This window comes from Carassius gibelio, chromosome B2 (assembly GCF_023724105.1).
Source record: "Carassius gibelio isolate Cgi1373 ecotype wild population from Czech Republic chromosome B2, carGib1.2-hapl.c, whole genome shotgun sequence".
Taxonomy (NCBI): Eukaryota; Metazoa; Chordata; class Actinopteri; order Cypriniformes; family Cyprinidae; genus Carassius; species Carassius gibelio.
This window is the reverse complement of record NC_068397.1, coordinates 28419392-28442693: the sequence shown is the minus strand read 5'-3', so window position 1 is coordinate 28442693 and position 23302 is coordinate 28419392. Positions and strand designations below refer to the sequence as shown.

The window sequence follows — 23302 nt, the reverse complement described above, 5'->3', positions numbered from 1 at the left end:
TCTGAATTCAAGCCACACTACACAGTGAAGACAGTGAAGCATGGAGATGCAAGCATCATGATATGGGCATGTTTCTCCTACTATGGTGTTGGGCCTATTTATCGCATACCAGGGATCATGGATCAGTTTGCATATGTTAAAATACTTGAAGAGGTCATGTTGCCCTATGCTGAAGAGGACATGCCCTTGAAATGGTTGTTTCAACAAGACAATGACCCAAAACACACTAGTAAACGGGCAAAGTCTTGGTTCCAAACCAACAAAATTAATGTTATGGAGTGGCCAGCCCAATCTCCAGACCTTAATCCAATTGAGAACTTGTGGGGTGATATCAAAAATGCTGTTTCTGAAGCAAAACCAAGAAATGTGAATGAATTGTGGAATGTTGTTAAAGAATCATGGAGTGGAATAACAGCTGAGAGGTGCCACAAGTTGGTTGACTCCATGCCACACAGATGTCAAGCACTTTTAAAAAACTGTGGTCATACAACTAAATATTAGTTTAGTGATTCACAGGATTGCTAAATCCCAGAAAAAAAAAATGTTTGTACAAAATAGTTTTGAGTTTGTACAGTCAAAGGTAGACACTGCTATTTTTTTGAACACACCCCTTTCAACTAATTGCCCAATTGCACAGCCTTAAGAGCGTGCATATCATGAATGCTGGGTCTTGTTTGTTTTCTGACAATCTACTGAACCTACTGGTAACTTGTTTGCCACGTAGCAATAAAAAATATACTAAAAACCTTGATTATTCTGGTTAGTCACATTGTACTGCTATTATTTTGAACAAAACTGTAAATCGAGATCAGTTGAAGCCTTGATGAAATCTTCAATTTCTAAACTGTTAATCCCATGTGTATTTCTTCCAAAGTTTCCAAAAATATCTCAATAATGTTTGTGCTCAGATTTGCCAAGATACTAGAATAAATATAGACTAGATATAAATAGAATAGATACAAGATACAGGGTAGATATCAATATGAACTCAAATATTTCAATATAAAACCAAATTTTTATATCACCACATTCTTGATGAAAAAGGAAAAGATATCAAAAATATCTCAAAATGTGTTCAGATTCGCCAAGACACCAAAGTTAACAATAAGAACATTTCTACCACATTCAGCTCTAAACTCTTACTTTAGGACAACTATTGACTCATGTCGAATTCAATTTAAACATGAATGAGAAGTATATTATCTTTTTATTTTGGATCAATAACATGAACAAATTAATCAAATAAATAAAAATATTATGTGGTTACAAATTAAAATGCATCTCTATACCCTTACTTTGTCTTTGTATATTTGTATCTCAGAACAAATAAAAGAAGAAAAAAGAAAAAAAGAAAGGCTTTTTAGAGGAAAAGCCTGAGACAAAGTTGATTTTTAAATTAAACATGAGTGAGAACTCAATGAAATCTTTATTTGAGAGCAATAAAAGCAGTAGCAGTGAAATAATGAACAAATGTTGACAGACGTGCTCTGAAGGACGCTTGCTGCATTCCCGCAGGACTGCATCTGAATATTTAATCACCTATCAGAAATTAGACACCGTCTCACCTCATCTGTCTTGAGTCTAGTGTGCAGAACAAACACTGAAGTGCATTGTGATGAAAGAAGCGGCTCTCTGAGAAAACATTAATTGTGTGATGGCTAGTCAGGCGGAAGATAAAGCGATTTGGGTCAATGCCATGTTAAGACCCTTACATGAGTAAACAGAGAGAGTTTCTCTTAAAGAAACTGCTGCTTTATGACTGTCCTGATGATTGTTCATTAAAAAGCTTAAGGTGTGTGTGTGTGTGTGTGTGTGTGTGTGTGTGTGTGTGTCTGTGTGTGTGTGTGTGTGTTTGTCAGCAGAATGAATGATTACGCTGCTGGGTTTCTGTGCAGTTACTCTTGAGTTGGAGCCCACAGGCATCGACATATTGTCACAGTAACATTATCAAGATGATTAACACCGTATCTGCATGGAACAACGTAACATTAGATCATTATAATCAACCAGCCAGTCTATGCAGCATGAGCTCGGTGTGAAGCGTCGATAATGAAATATAGTGACTGAGTGTTGTTATATTTTATATTTCCTGTTATAACACAATTCTTCCATTGTGAAGTTAAACTAGAAATATTAAAACAGTTTTGGCAATGAAAAAAAATATTAGAATTATTTTAAAATGACAAAAATTTGAATGTTGCTTTAGAAACTAACTGAAATAAGTTCTAAAATTACTTAAATAATAGGTTGAAGTAAAAACTAAATAGTATAACAACAGCTGAAATGAATGATACTGTAAACTCTACAGAAATGCACAAAAACAAACCAACAAAAATAACAAAAGTGCAAAAATTTATTACAACTTAAACTAAAATTAAAATGAAAACTGTATGAATAAGAACTAATTGAAAATAATAAAAAGACAGCATATAAATAATATTAAAACAAGAAAACTGTAAAAAAAAACACATATATTATAAATAATAGGTATATTTTGAATTTATTACTATTACTATAATAAATGAATTCATATATTTAATTTGACATATAAATATAAAAAATTATAATATGATAATATGTACAAAGTATTTTTGGCAAATGTGTAGCATGAATACATTTACATATTTTAAAAATACATTTCTTTAGATTTTAGCAACATGCTAACATCTAATACAAATATTGCTAAATTAATCTCATTACTCCCTAATAATAAAAGACTGAACATACAAAAATTAAATAAATGTAAAATAAAATATTATTTTTTTTTCTTCTTCTTTTTTCATTTACATTATTTGGTATTTAGGAAATCACCCTTTCTTAAATTGTATTATTATATTTCACATATTTGCCTTATTTGATGTATGCATGTACTGTATGTGTGTGTATACAGTATATGTGCAGTGCATAGTGGGAATGTCTTCCTCATTAAGAAACAATTGTAATGTGCACAAAAGATCTTAGAAGGGAGTATAATTAGTATGATATTAGACCTCTTGACCTATTTCCCTGCAGCCGTGGGCCTCTGATGTGATCTCTCTGTGTCTGTGTTTCATCTTACCACCATCCCCGTCTTGAGGAGCAGGTAGTGCACGGTCTGAGTGACGTCGGCTGCGTGGATCAGGTTGTGGTAGGGGTTTTTATGTTTGTTGTATCCCACCTCCAGAGCCTCCACAAATGAGACCAGCGCTGAGACGGGGATCTGTCAGAGAGACAGAGTTAACAACTCTAAAAAAAGAGCATCACGGCCCTCAACTCCCACTTCCACCAGAGCAGTCTCACCTTGAAGCGGCTGATGAGGTCGTATCGGGTGAGGAGCTCATAAAAGATGAATTTGAGAGCGTGGTCACCGCTCGACTCGTTCAGAGCAAATACATCAAAAGACCACTTATCCACATTCTGAGAAGAAGAAAAACCCAGAAACAAGCACACAGATGTGGAGTGAACTATTCCTTTAAGAGTAAATCATATTTTGGGCACTTTTATGTCCCAATAACTTTCCTTTGTTGTTATATTAAAACAAGCACTGTATTATGACTTCATTTATATTTTAAAGCGCCTTTTATGTTTGTTTTGCATCATTCTACCCTTGTCTCAGGCTGAACTTTCAGTCTTGAAAATAAAATGGATTGTCATCCATTACTGTATGAACATGACAGTAAAACATTTCTGTATATATATAATATATAATATATAAGTTGATCACATTTTTTTCATATAATGATAATAAAATGAATATAAATGTATATACACAACAAAAATAAATCAAATACATAATATACAATAATTACAAAATAAATAAATATAAAATGAATACAATTAAATAATTGTATTAATATTTTAAGCAATATTTTCTATTAATTTTAATAATTTAATCACTATTAAAATAATCAATCATTAGTCATTTGATTACATTGTAATAATAATGGATTAATAAATGAAAATATTGTAATATAAATATTAATTATGTATTATATTACGAAAATATACAATTTTAAAATAGTTACTACAGTTATTATGACAAAATTTGAACAAAGAATGAATCAATGAATGGATTTTTGTATATAATTTGCATTTCAGCTGTAATGTTGTCAAATTAAATAAAAGAAGTGTGAAAACATTATTTGATTGTGTGTATTTAGGATATATCTGTAGCTTGCTATGAAATTACCCTTAGCAAAAGAAAGGAGCCAACCATTTTTCATTTTTGATTTAATTCCACCACAGAAAGCTATTAATACACACTACATCATCTGAGACATGGTGGAAATGTTCTGGACTTTCAGGGGAAAATGACAAAAATGAAAATCTTCTGTCTCTTGTTAGCGAACAAATACAAAGTACATGAAAAACTCAAAGAGAAAAAGTATGTTTTGAAAGTTTATTTTCTAAAGTCCACATGGCCAAAAATAGCCAGAGTTGAAGAAACATTTGTTTTGGTTTTTGATTTTTTTTTTTTTGTGTGAAACTTTTAGAGCAAAACCACGAGAAAGAAGCTGAAAGATAAAACACTGCCTGTTTCTAAGAATGCAGGTGTGTGTGTGTGTGTGTGTGTGTGTGTGTGTGTGTGTGTGCGTGCGTGCGTGTATGCGTGTGTTTTACCTTAAGCACAGCTATGACAGATGGAGGGTAACTCAGTCCCATCATGTTAGAGGTTCTCCGGTACATTCTGTTAGAACGAGATGAAAACATCAGGTGAAAGCAGCAGCACAGACCACAGGCTCTTCACACACAATGCCCTCATCTTCACCTACAAAACCCCAACACATCAAACATAGAAGACAACCTGCACTTTCTTTAAGGAAATGCTTTGTCAAAGCAATTTGTTTGTGCAGTGTTGCTTGAAATGCATTAGAATTTAATGAAATGATGCTAACGGGTGAGCGAGAGAACTGTGGCAAAGTGATTGTAGTTATTCAGACTTGTCAGGAGGATGATGTATATGCATACGCTGACTCACTCTGAGCTCAACACAAAGATTTATAATCGTTTCACTGAAGACTTTAATGCTGCCTGGCAAGAGGAAAAACTGAAGAGGAAGCAGATCAATTCATGAGCACTGGAAGAATTTGGCTTGTGTTCTTAGGTATAAAATATATATATATTCCAGTGTTGATTAAATTAACTAAAAACAAAATTATGAATATTTTACTATTCTATATAACTATAAAAAAAGTTGAAATATAATAAATATTAGATTAATAAAACAAAATTTAAATGCTGCCTATTTGAAATAAATAAAAAGTTGAAGTACTAGGATGAAGTACCAAAACCAACAAAACTGAAGCCAAAATAAACTAATTATAGCTATATGGAAATTAAAAATTAAGGTTGCACATAGGGTAGTATATAGATAATATATATTTCATTATAAATATATTAATTATTTATATATTTATATAATTTAGAAATTAGAAATATTTAATTTTATAGATAAACAAATAATTTAATAAATAAATTATACATTTTATAATACAATATAAACAACATTAATATAACACTATGTTCTTTGATCATTTGAAATGAATGGGTTTGACATTAAGACATCAAATGAAAAAATAGAAATTTTTAAGGTTTATTGGCCTGTTTAAATTGTAAGGGTAAAAGAAAAGGAAAACATGAAAGAGTTTTTAGCAAACTGCTTTGCTGTAACCCCACCTCTCCACGAATATCCCAGCCTGCACTGCGTGTACGATGCTGCGAAATCGTGGCTTCTCTTCGGTCCGTCGAAGCATCAGGCCCATCTGCCGCGTGAAGGTGGAGGCCAGCCAATCACGGACCTCTGACGGCACAGAATCTGATTGGATATCACTGAGCTCATCCTCGGTATCCACCAATCGCCTTAGAGAAAGAAAGAGAGGGAGGGAGGGAGGGAGGGGGGGAAAGACACGTTATGCATGTCATCTCCACCTACACTTAAAATATCAGCTGTGACAGGTAATTGCCGTGCATATAAGGAGGATAACTGACTATTTTTACTTATTCTAAACTGTGATTGATGCTCAAGCCAAGACTAACTGGTTTAGGACTAATTCATCCCTCATCCGCATAATTATGATAATTCCAAGTGTGTTGTAACTTGTAAATAAGGAAAAGAAAATATTTGCTTTGAAATGGCACTGGATTCACATTTAAGGATTTTACACCACTAAAACCATCTTCGCAGTAACTGTGCCATAAACATCTGTGTATCCAGGCATTAGCTGTTATGACGGATTTAAGTCCACAACATCACAGAGCGAACATGAATCTGATCAGACCGGACCGGTGGTCTCTGTGGTCTGGCATGTGAGCCGGTTTGTTGTAATCCCACGCCGCAATGACGTTCAAGTTACATAATTCCATAAGCTTTTATCATTTCTGCCATCTAGATGTTCGCAGCTGTTATTCTTCACTCTGCTCGTCAAAATAAAAAGATATTAGAGGCACTGAAGCGCTGTGATGGAGACTGCGTCGTCCTGCAGGGATATTAAACACTGTCTTTGAGAGGGAATGAAACAGCACTGATAAGGATGGAGTTTTTTGGCTCGTTTCAAACCGCAGGTGTTCATTTATATGCCCTCAATGCAGCTATCTGCAATACTAGCCAAAATCTTTTAAATTTTATTTTTTGTTTTGTCTTGTTTTTTTCTTGTTTTGTTTTGTTTTGCATTGGTTTGTTTAGATTTTTTGCTTTTGTTTTTGTTTGTTGCATTGCATTTGTTATTTTATTAATATTTATTATTTTATCCCATTATTCCAAATAGTGATTCTCATAACTGGAAAATGTTTCACTACACTGCACTTAAAATGGCTTCAATAAATATAGATGTACATAAAATAAAGTTTTAATTAAAACCAATATATATATATATATATATATATATATATATATATATATATATATATATATATATATATATATATATATATATATATATATATATATATATATATATTTTTTTTTTTTTTTTTTTTTATTTTTTTTTTTATTGCATTTAAATGAGACAAAATATGCTTTCAAGAAAATAATGCCCCAATGCAAAATAAATCTTTATATTCCTTAATAGGCTTCAATTTAATTATATATATATATATATATATATATATATATATATATATATATATATATATATTACGTCACATTAAACCAGATATCGCCCCGGAAAATAATCACAATGGTAAAACAAACTATGGTATAATATCACAGTTAGTATCACAGACTATCATATTCATATACTATTGCACTTGCATGGCACTTCAAAGTTGCTGTTAAAAAAAAAAAAAACATAAAAATATTTACATCCTTAAAAGAGAATCATTTTTTGAAGGACACAGCAGCAGTAGCATAGACCCCTCTGACCCTTCAACTGGCCACTCACTCAGTCTAACAATCTTGGGATTGAAGCACACAGATCTTTAACTGAATCAACCTCTATCTGAGTGAAGGGCTTAAGGCTCCATTAGACTGATCCTGGACCAATTTTACACTTTTCCCTTTACAACAACTCCATTTAGGGATTGTGTGAAAAAAGCAGGATCAGCATCTGACACGAAAAGACTGAATAATGCTTTGTTACAGTTTCGTGAGCAATGCAGTGGAGTCATGAAACAGCAAGAGAAAACCAATCAATTTGGAATGACATAGCTGTTACAATTTTTTTGTTGTTTCCCATTTATAATTTCAGTATTTTTTTATACTTTGGCAACAGGGAGTGGGAAAGTAAAATAACAGTGTAAAACCCACACAGTTTACCTTGTTTCCTCGATATAGACCGATTCCAAAACAGTGGCAGCATATTCCAGGTTTTTCTTCAGGTCCACGAGAGACGCCTCTCCTCTCTCCAACTGTTTCACCAAGCATCGTAATCTGCAAAACAAGCACATGCACATACATTCATTCTAAAACACAACTGAATGGCTGCTCATTTTACAGAGCAATTATCTGAGAGCACAAGCCAGCATCAGCGTGACAAATTCAGCTCTCGATTCTGCAAAACAAAGATCAATATTACATCTCCCTCCCTGAAAACATAACAACTAAATCCTGAGATGCAGAAACAAGAAACTACTTCTATAGTATATACATAAAAAAACGAATGCATCAGCAAAAGGGTCAGAAAATATTTATCTGACATTCAAATGTGGGCATTCAGGAAGCACAAACTGCAGCTGTGTCCCACCTGCGTCCTCCAGCACAGGTAGTGTTTTCCACCGTAAAAGTGATTTGACACCAGTGAAGCGGCTGGACGGCTGTCACCATGATAATCACACAGTGACGGCGTGCCATCGATGCAGTCAAACAGGAAGATTAACATTTGCACTCAACATTTTGACAGCTGCCTGAAGACAAGAAAAGAAAACCCAAACCCCAGCGGCCCTGTTCATCCCGACACCTGATCTCAAATCACACTCTTAAACCTCAGTCAAACCCAACATGACTAGTAATGCGAGATAAAACACTAACATTTCAGTTGTGTCAGATCAGAAGACTACTTTTTTGTAGTGCTATGTTTCAAAGGTTTCTCAATTAGTTTGAGACCTGACATCTTTCTTAGCTCTTTTTCTGCCGAGCCTCTATTTGCTCTTAATTTAACCTCATTGCAATCTAGGAAAAAAGTTGAAACTATTTAAAATGAAAACAATAAATGTTATTTTAGTTTCATTGATTTAGTATTGCAGTACTTGGTAATATGTTTTGTTTAATATTTGTTTATATTTAGTTTTGACTTTAATATGAGTTAGAAATGTAGTAATTTTTTTTGTCATTTTTAGTAGTTTTAATTTATTTGTATTTTAAATATCATTTAAAAATGTCTATATATATTTAGTTTTTACTTAATGTAAAAGTTTTAGAAATGTTGTTGGTTTTGTCATTTTTATTCTTTTTATTTATTTGATTATTTGTATTTATTTATTACTTAAGAAATGCCCACAGAATATATTTTTAACACCATTAGTTTAATTAGCTTTAATTATTTTAGTAACTAAATAAAAATCTGAATTGTTGGTCAGGCAAATAAGTTTTTTCAATATTTAGTTTTCACTTAAATTTTAGTGAAGTAATTATTTAAACATTTTTTTTATTTATTTAAATATTTCTATATAGCATTTACTAATTTTATTTATTAGTTTTATTAAAAATATTTTTTAAATTTTCATACATTAAGTTAAACTACATAAACTACCTTGACTATTTTGGCAACTAGCCAAGTAAAGTAAGTTTAAGGTTTTATTTTATTTCAGTAATGTTTATTTTTTATTTTGAGTAATAAAAATGTTTTATGGTTTAAGTCTTAGTTAACAATAATAACCCTATAAGAGATTTTACTCTATGTGTCTAGGGAGTTTATTCCACACAGTCAGTTATTTTCTGCATGCAAACTGTTCTAGAAAGTAACTATAACAGGCTTGTGTTTGAGATCCATCAGATGCATGGCAACAATAGCCATTCTTAACGCTCTGCACACAAAGCTGGTTTCAGCCGGGATTGACAGATGTCTCAAGACATGCGGGTGGAACATGACGTTTGATTGGATGAGCACAGCCGCCCATGTCAGCAGCTGCCAATCAAGTTCAGCAAAGCAAAATCATTTCATGAGAAATTTCAGCCGATTATATTTTGCCACAGGAGAATATCTGCAGCCTCACCTCAGATGCATGCTTCAAATACTGTACGGAGAAAATCCTGAGCATTCACAAGATGTTTATTCACCTTTATGATGTCAGACCTGCTGGAACAAAGTCTGCTTTCTTCAAGCTTCTCTTACACAAAAATGCTTTGCCAGGTAACCTAAAATATGATTAATGTGGTAACATCTAAACAAACAGATAATATTCCAATCATTATTATCTTATATATTTAAATCAGGTTAAACACATCAGATTACACTTCTACAAACTGTAAGAAACAGCTGAAAACAAACACAATGCTACCTTTTTGCTCTAGCTTCTGTACTACTCAACTACTGTTGGCTCTTGGACACTATAAAAAAAAACATTGTCGCAATTAGCTATCACAACTTAAAAATAAGCATTGGTTGAGAACATTTTAATAATCTAAAGAACCTTTTTTCTACTATGAAGAACCATTTGTGGAATAGAAAGATTCCATGAATGTTAAAAGTTCTTTATGCAACCATAGAAGCATATATTAAAAAACCTTGATTTTTAAGAGTTTGTTGTATACAAAAACATTACATTTTACAGCCCAAACTGTCACTGGGGATTGTGCGAATAAGCAACAGTACCAATTCGCCAGATACCAAAATACTCTCAACTTGCCATGAGATTGTGATGTGGAAACCATGGATGTTTGCATGCTAAAGTCTATTGGGATGCTCAACACGCCTCAAGTTGGCTGCCTAGAGCTAACATCCTTGAGCATTTATGAGCATGAGAGTTATTATATTAAACATCAACCCTATTCATCCATCATATGAGCCTTTATAGCTGAGGAAAAGTGATTTCTGCCAGAGAGAGGAGAGCGGTTAGAGCCCATAGTGTGGCTTCCATTTTGAACGTTTATTGATCCAACGGGCTATAAATTCACTCCCCCAAGCAAAGCCACCATTCACACTGACTGCTCATGAGATATTCATGCAGAACTGCTCAATCGCTTCGAGGCCATGTTTTCCTGGCTAATGAATCTCCGATTGAATTTGCATCAATGTGAGAAATTCACAGATGCTGCAGGTTTGGGCTCTGGTGAACAATGAGAGTTTTGAAGAAATTTCAAAAGATATTGACAACTATTTGTTCATGTGAAAAGAGTTCATCTGTAAGATATTGCATGTGCACACAGAGCCGAGTATGCCTAAATGCCAATGCAATGGGCTGGTTCAAATCCTCAGCCCTAGGTGCTAGGCCTATACAAGCAATAATACTAACAGCAAGCAGCACTAGCTAGAACAAATGGGACAGCTAAACTCAAACCGCATGCATTATGAGACCCGCTTCAAGCTTCGTTTAATCCCTGGTCTGTTATTTTTCTTCCAGGAAACAGTTTGAAATCCAAAGAAGATGTGATGGCCAAACAATCCAACAGCTTATTAGAGCGCTGATCTCTGAGCGGGGCAACGGAGGGCAGAGCCACAGCCACCACACCAAGATTAAAAACACACAGACGCACACACACACACACACACACACACTAATGCTCATTTCGATGCAGATGTGTGCACAGTGTGGAAATCACATGCACTGAAAAAGAAACATTGGTGTAGGATTTGCTTTGAAACCATTTTCACAAGTAATTAGAGAGAAAAGGCAAGTAACATTGAATTAAACATGACATTTTTGAGATAGAAAGATAAATGTGCATTGTTTCATGATGCCAATCTTTCACCTGGGACAGCCGAAAATCATACAGTGTGTCTTGGGGTTAAAACACCTAAATGTCTGCTTCAAGCTACCATTCATTGGCTATTATCAAATTTCAAACCCTTGCAACCATTTTTTCCTTTTACCATTCAAAGGTTCATGAGATATCCTAAAAACACAACTTTGAAACAACACCACACTAATTCACTCAGTCTCTCTCTCAGCGGCAGCCAATCAGTGGGTTAAGGGTCAGACTGGGCAGGGAATCAATTAATGAGGAACGATCTGAAATAATGATGGAACACTGTGTTGCCGGGGTCTGGAGAAATGTCAGCGCATTGTTTTACTCTGTAATTAGACGGTTAATGAGAGCCTTAATGAACAGCATGCTCTCCGTCTCCATGGGTAAAAGGCCTGAAGAACAAGGACGGACAGAAAGACTCAGGGAGTAAATAGAGGAAATATGTGTTTCATAATCACAGAAAAATGTAGCTACAGAACAAGCGACCGAGTTCTAAACGGCTGTGATCAAACACGCTGCTGTTAGAAGAAGAGAGCTGTGATGTAGAAGCTGCTTTTAAATGAACAGGAACGGAGAGTTAAGTACTCCTGTGCTCTAACCAAAGCATTTAAAGTGATAAATGAGGATCCTAATGGGTGACTGGTGCACTATTCCAATCCATAGTGAGCTAAATAGTCTGCCACCTATACAGCATACTAACTCAAATCAAACACATTGATTTTAAGCACTCTTTATGAGATCAGCAAAATGCATAGTAGAAAATACAAGAAATGAATTTAATATATTTATAGTCAACATTTGTCTCAATTAGATCATGTATAGATCAATTCACTTGCTAAAGCACACAGCCATTGAGGCAGACAGTCTCTGATATGCCTCCAGTGAATAAAATAAGACTACCATACATCCCCTTTCCCTCTTTTTCCCCCGAACATGAGTAAAAATATGACCTAAAATGTCTTTGTTTTGCTATTTTCGGTCTCTCTACACCCCTCATGCATGATTTGTATATATATTTTGCACTGCTTGTTGATCTCACCTTCTTGTGCTTTATGATTGGTCGATAATGTATAAAGCCTGCACGATATTGGTCAAACCACTTTCCAGTTTTCACCATCAGCAAGTTTGAAACTATAGGAAAACATGAGTAAATGAGTAAAAAAACAAAGCCAAATACCAGACATTTTAGGCAATTTATAAATCCTGGCCAGAGAAAAAGAGGACGTATAGTCTCCCTACAAAAACACTGTCACTTATTCTCAAACACACAGGCACAAAATGAAGAGGAAATGAAGTTGTAAGAGCTTTTGTACAAAATCTATATCCAGTATTGCTCTCTTGTGGATCCACACAAATCGGAAGTAAATGACACAAGCACATCCCATAAACAAACACTGGAGGAAATCAGCAGCCGCTGCTGGGTTGTGTTGACATGTGTCAGTTAAAAGAAAAACAGAGTAATCTGGATTAAATAGACGAGCAAAGTTACTAAGGGATGCAGATGGCATGCTGGAGACACTATAGGAAGAAAAGATCGCAGGAGACTCTTGAGTATCTGTATCTATGTATTTTGTGTAACCACGTGCCATGCATGTGACCATTAACCAGCATTTAGAGAACCATGAACATGCAAATTAGGGCTGCAACTAACGATTATTTTGATAATCGATTAATCTGTCGATTATTTTTACGATTAATCGATTAATCGGTTTATGTACTTATATTTTAGTTTTTTCCATTTTTCCCCCAAGGAAATTATTAATAAAGGGTCTTTATCATTCAGCATAGATTTTTAAGAGATTTTAACCATTTTGCATTGTCATATCCTCATCAAAAATATACCTGGAGTTGTTTTATTATGTTAGTAATCCTTTGTCGAACTCTTCTGCAATCAAAACACTGACCCATACTCTAGCAAAATTCACAAGGAGATTTCAAATATCGTTTTCACCATGGCAGTCCTTAGAGCTCCTGAAGTAGTTTAACATCCCAAACAAAGCTTAAGGAATATTTGAGAACATATTTTCACGAAGTATAAGGATAAAACAGAATAAAATTGCAGTGCATTGTATTTTATTATTTACTGGGAAAAAGCTTTATAGCTTATGCTGTGAAATTGTAAACAATCCTTCGAAAAAAAAGTGCCAATGGCATGAAACCTGAATGGAATTCACAATTTAAAGTAAAATCCATCAGAAGGTTGTCCAGAAAAAAAAATTGGGACACACACAAAAAACCTGCTGTGTGAAAAAGAGCAGTGAATACTTAGAAAAGAAGTGCATTTTAAATATACTCAAACATTTACCTCTCTCATTCAGTCATAATTAGGCTGCAAGTCTGAATTATGAACTGGTAAACGACAAACTGATCACATAACATGTTTGTAAGGCTTTAAATGTTAACTGTTAAAAAGCAATGTTATCAGCTTTTACGACTAAACATTTGCAAACAACCTTGTACTGGAGAATCTGCACAAATAAAATCCTTAGGGGCCGTTCACATATCGCACCTAAAAACGCGTGGAAAACGCTAGTCGCGCCGCTTTCTCCTTCTTTCCAAAGCGCTCGGGCAGAAGCGCCCCTGAGGCGTCTGCCTTTGCTAAGCAACCATGACGTGCCCTCTCCATGACGTGCCCTCTCCATGAAGACCCGGAAATTTCAACAAAGGATAAATGGATGCGGTGTGGACGCGCCTGGAAAAACGGGCGCATCGCACCGCGTGCGTGTCGCGACCGCGTCGCTTCCATTATGAGAATGCATACTGCGCGCCTACATAGGAAATAACGAACTTGAGCACGCAAAAGACACGATATGTGAACGGTCCCAGTTCAGTAGTGCAGAGTTTACAGGTTACTCTTCATTTTGAAGGCTCAAAGTAGAGTAAAGTACTCCCACTTCCCGCTGAAGGCTGCAGAGACGCTGTTCGGGAAGCACGTGACATAAAACGAGGCCAGCTATTGGCTATTCGCTACTTCACCTGCTGTACTGGCTGAGTAAAACCTCCGGTGGCTCATTACTGCCACACTTTGGTCACCGCAGATTTGAAATATGCACGAAATGAGCCGCTTATGGCAAATAAAATTTATTTAGCGACGAATCGATTACTAAATTAGTTGACAACTATTTTAATAATCGATTTTAATCGATTAAATCGATTCGTTGTTTCAGCTCTAATGCAAATGAATTATTAAATGCATGGGTGAAATTAACTGAAAATCAGAAAAAGAGGAATAAAGACCGTTTTCAATCTTGTGGAGCTTATTTTGTAGAGGTTTAGAGTTGGATTGTTAAGTATGAATTGATTTTGAACGCAGTGCATTTTGGGACAGATCAACAGATTTAGCACGTGTAATTTGAGGTTACCAAACTTGCTTGGATTTTTGCAAATCCATAATAATTAAACTGCACTGAGACTAAATACATTTCCAGGGATAGATGAGGACCGGCACTCGGGGGAAATAAAGATTTCTGTCCTTATTTTCAGAGAAAAAAGGTCAGTTAGTCACACTGTTGCCCGATGTAATCCAATAAAAGCAATCCGATTTCTGAAAGGCCACTAAATCTACATATTACTCCATCAGATGAAAACATCATGGGTTTCTTTGGCAGACTGCCCTGGCGCACGTACACGCACACACACACACACACACACAATGCACAATCATCAGCTAGTGTTTATGGACACAATGGTTCTCTATTGAGCAGTATTTTAAGGGTGCATGTTGAATTAAAAGACATGCATTCATTACAGTTGAATATAATACACAAACAATAAAAATATACATATATAATTTATAGGTATATAATATAATATACTTCACTATGTGATTTATTCCTTCTTATTATTACTAATGTTGAAAACTGATGTTGATTTTTGCTGCTTACTTTTTTTGTGGAAATTTTGTAATGCGATACCATTCAAGTTTGGCAAAAGAAAAATAAATGGATACCTTGATTCAGCAAGGACACATTCAGTTTCACATCACAAAAGATTTATATTTCCAATAAACACTGCTCTTTTAAACTTTCTATTTCTCAAAGAAAATCCTGATTCATGGTTCATGGTTTCTACAAAAAATTTAAGCAGGAAAAACAGTAGTATTAACATTGATAATAATAAGAACCACACGACTGAGCAACAAATCAGCCTATAAAAATGATTTCTGAAGCATCATGTGACACTAAAGACTGGAGCAATGATCCTGAAAATCCAGCTGTGCATCACAGGAATAAATTTCACATTTTAAATTGAAATAATATTTCACTTTTTTACAGTTTTGACCATATTTTAGATCAAACAAATGCAACCTTGATGATCATATGAGACTTAAATATCTTTATGTAATAGTTTATTTATGTTTATATGCAGAATATACTGTGTTGCTCATTCAACTTATACTTCAAGATCCAGGTTTCTGGAGGAGTTTCTGATTCCCGCAGTCCACTTCACACAAAATGACAAGTTCCTTTGCCTGTGTCCTCCTCACATTTTACCTTCTAGTTGCTATTCATCTCCATCAAATGTGAGAGGTGCTCGTCTGTGCCAAACACGCCACAACAGTGTGAGGATGATGTAGGTGGTTCCCAAGGTTTTGCTGCGGTTGTTAAGGTGGTTGTTTACTTGCCCGAGTCAAAAAGCCCACCCCCAAATCTCTATTCTGGTCTACTCAATGCACGTCCAAGTAGAAAAGTAGCAGCTCACCTCTCTTCAACATATCGTATGAGTAATAAATCATGATCTGTAAAAGAAATTTGGGGGACTAATTACACGGCTTATAGTTTAGCAAGCACGAGCAATTCAAACAGTGACAGTAACTCCCTTAGCATGCAAGATAAATAGCAAATGATGTCAGAGTAAATTAGCTTGGTCATATCCTCTGTATTGGAGTATAAAATATTCATAAGTCAACAAGCCAAAGTTAATAAGCAAGAACACTGTTGAAACACTGCATGAGAAGACAATGGATAAAAATTATATTCCTTGTGTTCTTCGTTCAGATTAAAGTCTCCTGCATATAAATAAATACTAAGTTGTGTCCTTAATTCAGTTGTATTTATTAACCAGACAAAGCCATTCTTGACCAGACACTAATATGCATACTAATGTTTTAAACACAGACTAGATTTACTGCTTTAACGTTCCCTTTCAATATAATACTTCAAACCGTGGCTAATTGCATGAGGTCTGTTCTGAGCATTTCAGAGATCGGTTTCTCTGTGAAACACAGGCTGTCCGGCACTGATTAATATTCCATTAACAGCACAATTAATCCTGATTCATTAGGAGAAGAATAACAGAGCAGCACTAATGCAGAAGTCCAGCAGTGAGTGAGGGGGGCTTTAATATATCATACAAGGGTCACAAACCCAGCTAAAGAATCATATTTTCACTTGTCAGTGTTGTCACTGACCTTATTCTTCTGAAAAATGCCCTTACTGCTTTTTTCAATAAAATAAAATTAATCATTTTAATTAATAAAGACTTGATTAACCTGTTTGTTCTTCCAACAAAGTTACTATATTACTTAGAAATATAGCACATCATGCTGTATGGACTGCTTACATAGCATTTACATTTATCAAATGAATTAACGCTGGTTAGTCAGGTGTGTGAGCGTCGCGTTAACTTACATTCGATGTATATTTTCTGTAAAAGTTACAAATCTACCAGAATATTTCCATTTTTCTCAAAGGCTTATCGTGACAAGCAAAACAGATTTGTGAACCTCAAACTTCCCAAAGGAAGCACACACAAGAAATCAGTACAATAAAAGTTTTTAATTTATTGATTTACTATTTGTTGTTTTGCACTAAATTTAGCTTTAAAAGTTACCATAGTTGATTGAAATCCTATATATGTAACACGTGAGTAGGCCAAATTAATATCTAAAATAAAAGAAAAATAAATGAATGTTTAATATGATCAGAACAGTTTTGTTTTTTACTTCTCATTTACATGCCTAATTGTGACATTCCAAACAAAAAGTGTTATTTTTTATATATATTTAAATTCCTTGGCTGTCAACTGATCAATCATGATTAAATGCATACAAAATAAAACTATGTGTTTACAATTTATGTGTACATTTATTACGTATATTTAAATACACACATGCATGCATACATTTAAGAAAAATATGTTATATTTATTTATAAAATATTTATATTTATATGCAATTTAAATTCTTAGACAATTAATATTTTTTTCAATTTATATGTGCATGTATTTATAATAAATATACCTAGTAAACACACATATTATGCAAAGTTGTAAACACAAACTTTTGATTTATTTATTTCATTTATTAAATAGCTGACATTAATACATTTATAGGGTATTTGTTCACTATACAAAATGTGTGGCGGTGAAGACATGGAAGAACATGTTTATTCATTCATTTCTATAAAATGAATCAAACAAATAATCAACAGGTTAACTGACAATCAAAATAATTGTTAGTTGCAGCCCTATAACATCATGGAAAAGAACAGCAAGGAGACTGTGTTCAGAATCAAGTCATACTGGTTTCAAATGACATGAGGGTTAGTGAAAGATGACGAATGAATGTTGCATTTTTTGTGGAACCATTTCTTTAAAAACGTTCCACCATTAGCCACTGATACACACACACACTCATTTGAAGACAAACATCAGCCAGAGTAAATAATTAATAGTTGGTCGGGAGCTGGCTCAATATCCATCCTGTTAGTAGGCTCTGTCAGACCGGGCCGGCCGAGCCGGAGCAGCTGATGGATTGGTGATGCCTGGCACCACTGCGCAGGAGGGCAGAGGTAATAAAGTGGCATGAAAGGTTCATTAACCTCAGGAGAGATACTCAGCAGTGAATAAAGCAATCATCTGTGTTCATCTGAGTGTTGACAGGATATGAAGTCTGCTGCAAAGTTGATGTGAGTGAGAGTTTAGGACTGCGCAGGCGTTTGATCTATGGTGCCACTGCAGACGATACGGAGGCCTGAAATTACTAGTGCAAGGAACTGCCTGGACTGCTGTTTATTTGGTTCACAGAGAGGAAAAATCCATTTACAACTGCCAAAACAAACCAACATGAAAGTCAATACTTTAAAGGGACCAGCCTTTTTATGGAAGAAAGATCGTTTTTGCTCTTTTGAAATGATCAGATTTCATTTGAAATTTCAAAAAAGTTCTTTGCTCCCATAAAGCAACTCACTACCATCTCACAGAGCTCCGCGCACACATGCAGATCAGCTCAAAACAGCACCCGACAGGAAAAGAAGGGTGGAGGAGAGAGACATGAGAAAAGATGAAAGGGGCGGAGAAAGTGAAAGGAGTGGGAGGAGCATCAGAGGAATGTAATTAGCATGAATCTGAAAAAAAATCAGCCTTATCATTATCAAGATTGGGTAGCTGTGGAAAGGCATCATGAATCATCAAACAGGGACGTTTGACTGTCAGTGGACACAAGCACACTACTACTGTTTTCCTGCATGCAAATGTTGAATGTTTGTTGAACAAAAAATGATGTATATTAAACAAATCCCTCATCAAAGAACAGTGTGTCCCACAATGCGTTACACTCAAAATGAAATTACACAAAAGCAATATAAATCACAATTTTTAAAGACACCAAAAAAATCTAAAGTAGAGTTTGTAGCTGTAACAATTACTTGATTCTGACAATATTTCAATATTTCTCTTTCTGGAAAAAGGACAAAAAATTATTTTTATAATTAACATAACATAAACAAATATTGTATTTGATTTTATTGATTTAATTATCTTTACCTTAATATTCTCATGCACCAATTAACTGTACATATTAAATGCCTATTTATATTTAAATGTTTTTACTTAATATAATTTATATATTATATACTTTATTGTACTCTGAACAATAATTATAATTTAACGTATTTGAAAGAAGTGACTTATGCTTACCAAAGCTCCATTTATGTGTTAAAAAATGCAGTCCAATTTGTAATATTGTGAAATTTATAATGACTTTTAAAATGTAATTTATTTACACAACTCTGCATTTATTTCCTGCAATTTTACATTTATATCTCGCAATGCAGAATTTAGCAAATCTATACGTTTATATCTACGTAGCAATGCTGCATTTAAATCACAAATTTGAGTTTATATCACAATTCTGCACTTATATTTTTCAATTCTGTATTCTGCGATTCTGCAGTTCTATCGCACAAATTTTTAAGTGTAAGTTACATTGATAATAACTGCTCAATTCATGTAGTATAAAATGAGTGAAAGACCCTCGAGTCTTCCTCCTGTGTGTCCGTGTGAATGCTCTCAAACCCGTGTTTGTAACTGTCCTGTTGTGTCTGTAATGACAGAGTTTGCCATAATTACCCAGAAGACTCCCATTGAGCTGTCAATCAGAGAGGAGCTGCACAGGAAGTCATCCCTCCCTCTGTTAGCGGAGGAAAGTCTCCGCTGAGCCGTCCCCAATTAAACCCCCTCTCGCTCTAATATTAGACCCCGCTTCACCATCTCTCTCTCCTCTCTCTCATTCACACTCTCTTACGCTAGGTTTCAGCATTGGCTCTCCTGACATCTCTCTTTCTCTCTTATTGTCTCTCCACCTCTTCTCACTCATAATTGCAGAGTGCTCAGCGCAGGCCAGAGTGCATTTGTTTCCACAGATGTTTTCAGAGAGCCACATACTGCACTGTGGTTTGTGTTGCAATGTAATTCTGATTCTTGCACAAGGTTACTCTGTTCAATCATACGATTACTCTATAAATCACGTCCAGCCAGATCTTATGATGGAATTGTTTATCTCACAATTCTGTTTATATTGCACAATTCAGCAAAAAAAATCAGAACAGTGAGAGATAAACTCAGAATTCCGATTTACTTTCTCACAATCCCAAGTGTATGTCTCGCAATTCTGATTGTGAGTTTTTACTTCAAAGTTCTGCCTTTTTCTGAGTTTATATCTCGCAATTATATCCCGTTATGTTTATTTTCACAATTCTGAATTTATATTTCAAAATGCTGCATTTAAATAACAAATTTGAGTTTATATCATAATTCCATCTTGCAATTCTGTTTGTATCTCACAATTCTGCATTTAAATCCCATAAATCTGAGTTTATATCCCACAAGTCTGCATTTATATCACAAATTTGAATTCATACCTAACAATTCCGCATTTATATCTCAGAATATTCACGGAAAAAGTCTGAATTGTGAGACAGAAACTAAAAATTCTGACTTTTCACTTAATTGTGCACTTACAGAATATATCTTGCTTTTCAGAGTTATGTTTCATGAAAAAAAAAAAGTCTGAATTGTGAGATGTTTTATCCCAAGGTGGAAACAAGCTTCTATGTATGGGAATTTGCCAGAAATCTGAAGAAATATATAATATAATATCTTATATTATATATAAGAAATATATAAAAAAAATTATAAATAAAAAACAGGAAGTCAAAACTGACCCTGTTTCCTTGATCTAAAAAACAAAAACAATAAGTAACTCTACTCCATCATAAGCTTACTAGAATCATGTGACATCACTTCTTATGGAAATTTATCAGAAACTATAACTCATTTCTGATATTAGTTACTCCTGCAAAACCCCAGCTCAACAAAAACTCAACAGGAGGTCAAAATCGAGTCCATTTACTATATGTTTCTGGTCACGCTACATAATTTTTATACCAGCCTCTGCTGGAAAATCCAGTTTAAACCAACTTGAAGTCAACAGGAAGTCATAACAGACCCCATTTATTTTCTTAATGCATGTTTCTGGAACATTTTGTGGAATGGAAATGTTCCATGCATGCTAATAGCTCTTAATGGAGCCATTCCAAAAAAACAACAGCACCAGCCTGACCATTAGAAGGGAGGTCGTCCACCTACACCAGCTTGGTCCAGCTACTGTACCTTCAGGTGGTTTCAGCTAGATTTTTCCATGCTTGGGTGAATGTTACTGATTTTGGCTAACACATACAAGAAATACAAGTCTTCGAGAATCACATTTATTACTGAAAGAGGTTTTCACATGGATGGTAATGAGTTCAGCACTCCTCAGATCTTCACTGCCTTACCTCTGAGATGTTTTCTTGTACTTCCTCCTGCAACAAAACAAACACCATATTAATTAAACCTGCGTTCAGCTATTGTGCACAATATTGGGTTCATTGCATAACTAATACTAAACACACACACAGTGTATTTAAACTGAGTTGTCATGTATTTATTTTAATTGTAGCATAAAGATGAATATTAATAATTATTATTATTATGCATTTTATAAGTTATATTATTTTGTCACAAAATTTTCAGGTTGTTTTTTATGGCCCTGCAAGTTGCAAAACATTTTTACATCCACTTTGGAAAAATTACTTCAAGTTCTCCACATACAACACATTCAAACTCATGCCCTTTCTAAATAAAATAAATAAAATAACTTAAATAAAATAAAATCCAAATTTAGTTAAAAGTTATTTACATATAACACACACAAAATCATGCCCTCTCTGAAAATAATATTAAATAAAATAAAATAAAATTCTTATTGTATACCTGATTGATATCTAATCAAAATCCAGTCATTTTTATTATTTTTTTATTTATCTATTCTTTTTTTTAATGCATTTAGTCAACATAAGTCAACTTTTCATACAGGCTGTTTAAAGCCCTGCTTTTTATGGTGTGTAGCTGACGGCTACAGATATATGTCTCTCCATAAGGCACATTAACAACACAAGGACGATGAAGCAATTAGTCAACGCACAGGAAAACTCAGAGTTGCCCAATCATTACTCATTCCTGCCATGAGCCATCATCACTGGTGCCTGAAATTACTCCTTAGAAAAGGAAACTCCTCACTGTCCCCTTTTTCTTTCTAAAGTCCCCAAACACAATTACGAGTGCGGCTTCACACCACTGAAGTGTTGATTGCGCACAACCTCCCATGCAGAAAAATGTCCACGAATGCGAAGGCTTTCTGTGAGATTAAATGCTGATGCGGTCAGATTTACCCACTGCGGTAACCTTTAGCATCCACATATACAGCTGCTTCAACATGCCCAAACCCAGCAAAACAGCCTGACGTCCTGTGACGGGCAATAATGCAAACCCAGTGAAGGGACTAACACAATTTTGTCAAAAAGAGCCCTTGTTTTTGGCTCTAAGAGAGAACAACAAAGTTCTTAAAGGAATAGTTCACCCACAAATATTAAGATGTGTTATTACGTTGAACACATCCAATGTGTGAATGTGCATATTCAAACCTCATTTTGTGATGGCAGTGACATCAAAGGCACTGCTTCTATGGTGCTTTTTGGAGCTTGACAGCCACTGATTACCTTCTACTATCTTTATAAAGACACAAACAACTGAGATGTTCTGTCAAATTCTCCATATTCTCCTTTTATACGCTACAGAAGACATTAAACTACATGTATTTTAAAGTGAGTGTATATATCTTTTCATTTTTAGTGAACTATTCTGACTCTGACTTCTGCTGTACATTCAAGTGAAATATGACAATTAACAATAAACATAAGGGAGAGAGACTTAATTTTATTCATAAGAAACTCATTGAAATATATAAGACATGTTAGAATTAAGACAGATTTTCATGACAATTAAGAAATTTTAAATAAACAAATCCTCAATGTGAAAAATATATAATTATATATTTTTTTATTAATTCATTCATCATTTTTGTAATTATTTATTATATTTTTATAGTATTTGCTCATTCAAATCCATTACCTCTCAAAAAAAAATATTTTAATTAATTTATTGTTTATGTAAAGAATTTTTTTTCATACTATCCATCATGATAGTAAATAATAAATAATAATATCCACGATAGTAAATAGAATACATAAAAAAATATTTTCACCTTACTAAATTACTGGAGGTAATGCTCAAATTAGGAAATCGAAATACTTAGATCAATTTAAAGTCAACATAAATCCAATTTTACTTCTGTAATATGACTCTAATGAATGTTTAAGTGAA

The 23302-nt window shown here is 34.3% G+C and overlaps 1 protein-coding gene across 2 annotated transcripts in view; it reads right to left on the bottom strand.

The window, feature by feature from the left end:
* LOC127951608 (dual specificity calcium/calmodulin-dependent 3',5'-cyclic nucleotide phosphodiesterase 1C-like) overlaps positions 1-23302 on the bottom strand; it is a 67525-nt gene that overhangs the window by 13129 nt on the left and 31094 nt on the right. Inside the window, exons 2-7 of one of the 2 annotated variants that reach the window (XM_052549590.1) lie at positions 21376-21402; positions 7733-7846; positions 5656-5838; positions 4600-4666; positions 3280-3396; positions 3059-3199 (exon numbers count right to left, since the gene is read on the bottom strand). In XM_052549590.1, coding sequence (XP_052405550.1) covers positions 3059-3199; positions 3280-3396; positions 4600-4666; positions 5656-5838; positions 7733-7846; positions 21376-21402 — 649 coding nt within the window. The remainder of the gene's footprint in view (positions 1-3058; positions 3200-3279; positions 3397-4599; positions 4667-5655; positions 5839-7732; positions 7847-21375; positions 21403-23302) is intronic. The other variant, XM_052549589.1, reaches the window with a different exon arrangement.